This window comes from Mandrillus leucophaeus, unplaced genomic scaffold (genome assembly GCF_000951045.1).
Source record: "Mandrillus leucophaeus isolate KB7577 unplaced genomic scaffold, Mleu.le_1.0 Scaffold125, whole genome shotgun sequence".
Classification (NCBI taxonomy): domain Eukaryota; kingdom Metazoa; phylum Chordata; class Mammalia; order Primates; family Cercopithecidae; genus Mandrillus; species Mandrillus leucophaeus.
The window spans coordinates 1,030,815-1,039,366 of record NW_012100876.1 but is presented as its reverse complement, the minus strand read 5'-3'; the positions used below and the strand labels follow the sequence as shown (position 1 = coordinate 1,039,366).

Here is an 8,552-nt window from a genome sequence, read left to right as displayed (position 1 = left end):
TTTTTTTTGAGACGGAGTCTTGCTCTGTCACCCAGGCTGGAGTGCAGTGGTACGATCTTGGCTCACTGCAACCTCTGCCTCCCAGATTCAAGCAATTCTCCTGTCTCAGCTTCCCTAGCAGCTGGTACTAAAGGCGCCCACCATCATTCCAGGCTAATTTTTGTATTTTTAGTAGAGACAAGGTTTCACCATACTGATCAGGCTGGTCTCAAACTCCTGACCTCAGGTGATCCACCTGCCTTGGCCTCCCAAAGTGCTGGGATTACAGGTGTAAGCCACCACACCCAGCCAGGAGAATCTCTTGAGCCCAGGATTTTGAGGTTGCAGTGAGCTAGGATTATACCACTGCACTCTAGCCTGGGCAACAGAGCAAGACCCTATTTCTTAATTTAAAAAAAAAAAAAGGCAGCAGGAAGAAACAAGGCAGAGGTGAGGGGATAGGCAAGGCCACAGGCCCGGTGGAGACTGCAGCCATCTTGGTAGGAGAATCTGTTCCATCACTTGCTGGCTGTGTGACCTTAGCAGATCCCTGTCACTCTCAGATTCATCTCCCCTGCTGCACAATGGACCAGTTAATTTTAAAAATTAACCCGGGCATGGTGGCTCATGCCTGTCATCCCAGCACTTTGGAAGGCCAAGGAGGGCAGATCACCTGAGGTCGGGAGTTTGAGACCAGCCTGACCAATAAGGAGAAACCCCGTCTCTACTAAAAATACAAAATTAGCCAGGTGTCGTGGCAAATGCCTGTAATCCTAGCTACTCGGGAGGCTGAGGCAGGAGAATCACTTGAACCTGGGAGGCGGAGGTTGCGGTGAGCTGAGGTCGTGCCATTGCACTCCAGCCTGGGCGACAACAACGAGACTCCATCTCAAAACAAACAAACAAACAAACAAACAAACTTTTAATATGTGCCAGTGCCAGGCAAAAAGAACTCTGTAAATAAGAATTCACATTTCTTATTCTTACAACAAGCCTATGAGGTAGATACTATCTTTGTTCCTATTTTACAGGTGGTGAAACTGAGGCATAGAGAAGTTTGGCGGGGGAGGGAGGCTGAGTTAAAGGCCTTGAAGGCCAGGGTGTATAGGTGATCAGCTTTGGCTTGGGTGGTGTGGCCGAGACAATCTGGCACAGGGTTGGGAAGCCAGATGCCCACAGACATCCCTGCTGACCAGGAACCTCTTTGGACTCAGGACAGCACCACGGCGTGACGAAATGCAACATCACGTGCAGCAAGATGACATCAAAGATACCTGTGGCTTTGCTCATCCACTATCAACAGAACCAGGAATCATGCGGCAAACGTGCAATCGTGTAGGTATTCCCCCCGAGGCCTCTGAAATCCCCTTCAGGCCCCTGAAATATTCCCAGACCTCTGAGAATCTATGTCCACACCTCCCCTCCCAGACCTGGTCTCCTAGGCGAAGGCCTCAGCACACGCTTCTCTTGCCCCTGGCCTGCAGGCCACTTCACTGACCTTAATTTCTGTGCCACATGGCTAAGGAGGAGAGTGGTTTCCTGAATGGCCCAGTGTGGCTGGGGGGGGCAGCCGCCCTGGCTTGTGGCCTGGAGCAGCCATGAACGGTGGTAATTCCTCCTGGACTGAAGCACATGTTACCCCACACTCGAACCCACTATATTTCGTGGGGTGGTATGGGTAGGCGTAAAGCATGAGGGTCTTACTTAAAATGCAGGTTCCACACTCTAACAGACCTGGTGCAAATCCTGCCTTCCCCTCTTACTGGCTGGATGGCCCTGCTTCCATTGTTTACTTTTTCACCTTGGTTTCCTTGTCTGTAAAATGTGTGGCTAGGACAGGATGTAACTAAAGTGCTTGGCAAGGGCGCGGTGGCTAATGCCTGTAATACCAGCACTTTTGAAGGCCGAGGCTGGTGAATCACTTGAGGCCAGGAGTTCAAGACCAGGCTGGCCAACATGGTGAAACTCCATCTCTACTAAAAATACAAAAACTAGCTGGGCGTGGTGGTGGGTGCCTGTAATCCCAGTTACACGGGAGGTTGAGGCAGGAGAATTGCTTGAACCCAGGAGGCGGAGATTGCAGTGAGCCAAGATGGCACCACTGCACTCTGGCCTGGGCAATATTGTGAGACTCCATCTCAAAAAAAAATAAAAAGAAAAAAAAGAAAAGAAAAAAAAAATTAAATTAAAAATAAATAAAGTGCTTGGCAGGGTCTGTCAGTAGGAGCTGCAGAGATCACTATCTCCATCTGACAGAAGAGGAAACAGGGTCATTTCGAGACTCTGGGGAGGGATTGAGTCATTGTCCTCCTGGCTGTTAAGGACCCTGGCCATCTTGGTCACTTCCTTCTCCTGGGGGCTCTCTTAGGTCCTGCCTAACCAGCCAGCCCTGAGGCCTTTCCCCAGGACTGACTTTTGAGCCCTAAAGTAGCCTCAGCCAGACCTAGGGGTCAGGCAGCAGGAAATGGCCAATGGCCCTTTGCTTTCTAGGCTCAGTTAAAGGAAGTCTGGCACTTCCTCTCCTCAATTATGCAGTTTCTAAGGTGGGCAAGGTACTGAGCGTTCTCCTGCCTGGCTTCTTTGCTGATCGGTCAAGGCTTACTTCCCCAAGACATCCCCAAGTATTTTTTGTTTTCTAGATGAAAGGGAAAAAGGAAGTGGGGGAGGGGATCGCTGTGCCCAGGGGGCCTGCAGGGTCATACTTGCTTCCTGGACTCCTCAAGCTTCCCGGCATCCTGGAGCCAGGTGCCTTTACTTCACCTCTCTGAGCCTTGGTTTCCTCATCTGTAAAATGGGGATGAGCCTGGTAGCCACCTTGTGGGATGGATGTAAGATTTGAACATGGGCAAATGCCAAGCACAGGCCGTGGCATGGAGCCAGGGCGTCTGTCAGCTCTGAGCTGTGGGCTTGGCGGTGAACCAGTCACACACGGCTTCAGAGGAAGTTCAAGATTTGGAGGGCACTCAGGGTCCCAATGAGGCTGCCACATATTTGGCTCTAACCCCTTCTGCCTGTGAACACACATCGGGAGGGGAGGAGAGGGGCCTGGAGCACAGCCTGTAGCTGTGAAACCGAAGGAGAAGAGCAACAAGACTCACCAAGTCTCATAAGGCCTGTTCCAGAGTGAGGAGGCCCCATGCAGAGCTCACCTGAAGTCCTCTCCCCAGCAGGAGACTCAAAGCCCAGAGCCCCCTGCCTTAATGGTAACAATATTATCAACATTGTTATTATTTTCAGCTATTACTGATCGGCTCTGAGCCATAATTTGGCTTTTTTTTTTACAGTAACACAGAAGTAGGGTGATCAACTCCTCCCTGTTTGCCTGGGGACTTTCCCGGTTTTAAAGTGGGAAGTCCCTCATCCTGAGCACCCCCTGCATCCCATTTTTTCTGGGATGGGTGGTCACGCTACAGATGGGAGGCTTTCCTATCTCCATTTCTCGGGTGAGGACCTGGGAGCCTAGGAGGGCGGGTTTCCCCAGCTGGTCAGTGGCCTCACAGCTGCTAAGTGGGAGGGCAGGGTTTCCAGCCGGGTGTGTTCACCTGCAGAGCACTGGTGCTGTGCCCCCACACCACGCTGGCCCGGGTTTCTGGCATCTGGACATCACTGGATCCCTGTCTTTCTCCCCTGTAGCTTGGAGACGAGACAGCACAGGCTGTTCTGTGCCGACCCGAAGGAACAATGGGTCAAGGACGCGATGCAGCATCTGGACCGCCAGGCTGCTGCTCTGACTCGAACTGGCGGCACCTTCGAGAAGCAGATCGGCCTGGTGAAGCCCAGGACCACCCTTGCCGCCCGGGGAATGGAGGAGTCTGCGGTACCGGAGCCCGAAGCCACAGGCGAAAGCAGTAGCCTGAAGCCAACTCCTTCTTCCCGGGAGGCACAGACGGCCCTGGGGACCTCCCCAGAGCAGTCGACGGGCGTGACTGGTTCCTCAGGGACCGGGCTCCCCCCGACGCCAAAGGCTCAGGATGGAGGGCCTGTGGGCACGGAGCTTTTCCGAGTGCCTCCCGTCTCCACTGCCGCCGCGTGGCAGAGTTCTGCTCCCCACCAACCTGGGCCCGGCCTCTGGGCTGAGGGAAAGACCTCTGAGGCCCCGTCCACCCAGGACCCTTCCACCCAGGCCTCCTCCACCCAGGCCTCCACTACTTCCTCCCCAGCCCCAGAGGAGAACACTCCGTCTGAAGGCCAGCCTGTGTGGGGTCAGGGACAGAGCCCCAGGCCAGAGAACTCTCTGGAGCGGGAGGAGATGGGTCCCGTGCCAGCACACACAGATGCCTTCCAGGACTGGGGGCCTGGCAGCATGGCCCATGTCTCTGTGGTCCCTGTCTCCTCGGAAGGAACCCCCAGCAGGGAGCCAGTGGTTTCAGGCAGCTGGACCCCTAAAGCTGAGGAACCCATCCATGCCACCATGGACCCCCAGAGGCTGGGCGTCCTTATCACTCCTGTCCCTGACGCCCAGGCTGCCACCCGGAGGCAGGCAGTGGGGCTGCTGGCCTTCCTTGGCCTCCTCTTCTGCCTGGGGGTGGCCATGTTCGCCTACCAGAGCCTCCAGGGCTGCCCTCGAAAGATGGCGGGAGAGATGGTGGAGGGCCTCCGCTACATCCCCCGGAGCTGTGGTAGTAACTCATATGTCCTGGTGCCCGTGTGAACTCCTCCGGCCTGTGTCTAGTTGTTTGATTCAGACAGCTGCCTGGGATCCCTCATCCTCATACCCACTCCCACCCAAGGGCCTGGACTGAGCTGGGATGATTGGAGCGGGGAGGTGGGATCCTCCAGGTGCACAAGCTCCAAGCTCCCAGGCACACCCCAGGAGGCCAGCCTTGACCATTCTCCACCTGCCAGGGACAGAGGGGGTGGTCTCCCAACTCACCCCAGCCCCAAAACTCTCCTCTGCTGCTGGCTGGTTAGAGGTTCCCTTTGACGCCATCCCAGCCCCAATGAACAATTATTTATGCCCAGCCCCCTCTGACCCATGCTACCCTGTGAGTACTACAGTCCTCCCATCTCACACATGAGCATCAGGCCAGGCCCCCTGCCCACTCCCCGCAATCTCATTGTGTCTCTTGGTTCTGCTGCAGTTGCCAGTCACCCCGGCCACCTGCGGTGCTATCTCCCCCAGCCCCGTCCTCTGTACAGAGCCCACGCCCCCACTAGTGACGTGTCTTTTCTTGCATGAGGCTAGTGTGGTGTTTCCTGGCACTGCTCCCAGTGAGGCTCTGCCCTTGGTTAGGCATTGTGGGAAGGGGAGATAAGGATATCTGGTGGCTTTCTTCTTTGGTCTACACTGTGCTGAGTCTGAAGGCTGGGTTCTGATTCTAGTTCTACCATCAACCCCTCAAGGTACTCCCATCTGTGAAAGGAAAGAGGGAGGTAAGGAATATCTGTGCCCCTGACATCACTCATTGACCTGAGGCCCTTCTCTCCAGCCCCTGGATGCAGCCTCACAGTCCTTATGAGCAGAGCAGCTTAGACGGTCCTTGCCAATGGACTAGCTTGTCTTTGGACCCTGAGGCCCAGAGGGCCTGCGAGGGAGTGAGTTGATAGCACAGATCCTGCCCTGTGGGCCCCCAAATGGAGGTGGGCAGAACAGAGTCCATCCCTGAAGGCCCCGCCCAGGCTCAGTCACTGAGACACCCCGAGCTCTGCCTCCCCTCACCCCCTAAGAGGGAGGAGGGAGGGCTCCAGACACCTGTCTAAGAAGCCCAGGAAAGGCTCTGGGAGCAGCCACACACCTGATGCTTCTTCAGAGACTCCTGCAGGCAGCCAGGCCACAAGACCCTTGTGGTCCCACTCCCCACACGCCGGATTCTTTCATGAGGCCTGGGTTCCCCTCCCACCTCTCTCACTCCTTGAAAACACTGTTCTCTGCCCTCCAAGACCTTCTCCTTCATCTTTGTCCCCATCGCAGACAGGACCAGGGATTTCCATGAGGCCCCTGTTTGTTTCTGAAAGGGACGCTACCCGGGCAGGGGGCTGGGACATGGGAAAGGGGAAGTTGCAGGCATAAAGTCAGGGGTTCCCTTTTTTGGCTGCTGAAGGCTCGAGCATGCCTGGATGAGGCCACACCAGCCGTCCTGGCCCCTCAGGGTCCCTGGGGGCAGCTCACCTCTCCCTTGGATTGTCCCCGAGGGTGACCCTTGCTCTACCTGAGGGGCCTCTTATGGGCTGGGTTCTACCCAGGTGCCAGGAACACTCCTTCACAGATGGGTGCTTGGAGGAAGGAAACCCAGCTCTGGTCCATAGAGAGCAAGACGCTGTGCGGCCCGGCCCGCCCGGCCTTTGCACTCCCTTGCTGGGCGTGGCGCAGTATATTCAGGAAGTTCAGGGCCTGGCTCAGGTGGGGTCACTCTGGCAGCTCAGAGAGGGTGAGAGTGGAACTGATGCACTTTGTTCTGGCTCTTCCAGGCTGGGAGAGCCTTTCAGGGGTGGGGCACCCTGTGATGGGGCCCTGCCTTCTTTGTGAGGAAGCTGCTGGGGCCAGCTGGTCCCCCTTCCATGGACTTTGTTAGTTTCTCCAAGCAGGACATGGACAAGGATGATCTAGAAGACTTTGGAAAGAGTAGGTTGATCCTTTCACTTTTCCAACCCTCATCACCAATGTCTGTGCCATTTTGTATTTTACTAATAAAATTTAAAAGTCTTGTGAATCAATACGGGTGATTTCTCTGGGGACAAGTCCAGCAACCAGGGCTTCAGAGGGGAAGGAACGGGGCAGGGGTGGGCAGGCCAAGATCCCTTTCAGCCCTGGAGACCCCTATCTCCAGTTCATCTGGGGCAGAAGAGCAGACATTTTCACAGTCAGCAAGAGAAGAAGCACCAGGGATCAGAGTGAGGAGTGCTGAACCCTCGGCCTAGCTCTGTTCTGCCCGGCTGTGTAATGTTGGGCCAGGGCCTTCACCTCTCTGAGCCTGCATAACTGTGAGTATGGGGCCTCTCCCTAGTCTGGCAGGACTCAGAATCCCTCATGAAGCCCTACCCCATGCCTGCTGAACCACCGTCCCAGGGGCCCTGGGACCACGGTCAGTGAACTGGTGCCCCATGTGGAAACTGGCCCATAGTTTCCTCTTTGCGGCCTTCCTAGTTCAGATGAAGATCAAAGAGGGATTACTTCTTAAGGGACTTGGAAGTTCATAGATGTGCCCCAAGTGTGAGCCTCCTGGTGTCCTAAGCTCTTCAGTGTCCTGGGAGGCTTCCTAAGAGCTGCTCTGTACAGTTGTGCAGGTTGGAAACTGCACAAGGCTGCCACAGACCAAGGCCAGCCTACTGGTATCCAATATTTCATGAATGTTAGGATGCATCCTTTCCACACTGTGATATGTTTGGAATTGAGACTTGTTTTGTAATCAATGGCTTGTCACCGCTTAATTGGCAGGCTTTTTTTCTTTATTAGTAATGTATTAAATATCAGAACATCTTACCATCAATCATATCTTAGATTCAATGTCTACATGAAGTGTTTTTTAGTAGGCAGGTCCAGGCAGCAGCTGCCATTTGAGATAGAGCAGGCTGGGGTCAGCAATCCCATTTCCTACAATCCCCTCCACCTCCTGGATCTCCTGGATCTTGTAGCCACATCAGTTACCATTTATCATTGCCTTTCTCTTGTTTTTCTTATAGTGAGGATATTTTTCTATAAGCCCAAGTCTCCATCAAAAGTAGGTCAAGGGTCAGGCATGGTGCCTCACACTTGTGATCCCAGCACTTTCAGAGGCCGAGGTGGGCAGAGCACTTGAAGTCAGGGGTTCGAGACCAGCCTGGCCAACATGGTGAAACCCTGTCTCTACTAAAACTACAAAAATTAGCCAGGTGTCGTGGCACACCCCAGTAATCCCACCTACTTGGGAGGCTGAGGCAGGAGAATGGCTTGAATCTGTGAGATGGAGGATGCAGTGAGCTGAGATCGCCCCCCTGTACTCATTCCAGCCCAGGCGACAGCGAGACTCCGTCCAAAAAGCAAGCAAACAAACAAAAAAAGTAGGTCAAGGAAAGCCAGACCATGATGGGCACATGGCTTCTCTCATACCCTGCTGGCTTCCCTTGTTTCACTCCTGCTAAACCTCATAGAGATTCGAGCTTGCAGGAATCAATCTGCCTCTGTGCAATGCCGTCAATTCCGGCTCTCCCCTCTGCAGTGAGCTTCCCCAGCTCTGCCCCAAACCCAAGCTTGTCTAGCTTTCGCCCCTTCCCACTCCGAGGAAGGAGCTCCACCGCAGGCCTGGTTCCAGCCCCCAAACTCTCCCTGCACACCACCCATCAGCCACACAAGACACCAACAGAGGCTTTAAATGAAAAGATGTGTCCCTGTCTTTTCATCACATTCTTAGGTAAGATTGCAGCCTTCTCAGCAGGCTCAGGATGAGAAGCAGGAGTGGGAGAGATTTGTATTCCGGCTCAGTCCAGAGCAACTCCCCGGGAACCCTGGAGTGTTTGTGTAGTTTTATTTTCTTTCAGTTTCAGAGCTAAATGTGAGCTGAAGCCATTCCCACAATTAATGCAGAGTTTGGACGGGACCATTTTTTTTGTTTGTTTGTTTTTTGAGACAGAATCTCACTCTGCCAGCCAGGCTGGGG

General features: G+C 54.3%; 1 protein-coding gene across 3 annotated transcripts in view; it reads left to right on the top strand.

Moving 5' to 3' along the window:
* Positions 1-6,633, top strand: part of CX3CL1 (chemokine (C-X3-C motif) ligand 1) — a 12,946-nt gene extending 6,313 nt beyond the window's left edge. The window contains exons 2-3 of one of the 3 annotated variants that reach the window (XM_011971850.1): positions 1,194-1,314; positions 3,613-6,633. In XM_011971850.1, the coding sequence (XP_011827240.1) occupies positions 1,194-1,314; positions 3,613-4,630 (1,139 nt within the window). In that variant the 3' untranslated portion in view covers positions 4,631-6,633. Of the gene's footprint in view, positions 1-1,175; positions 1,315-3,612 lie in introns of all 3 variants that reach the window. The other 2 variants (XM_011971849.1, XM_011971851.1) reach the window with 2 other exon arrangements.
* The last annotated feature ends 1,919 nt before the right edge of the window (positions 6,634-8,552 follow it).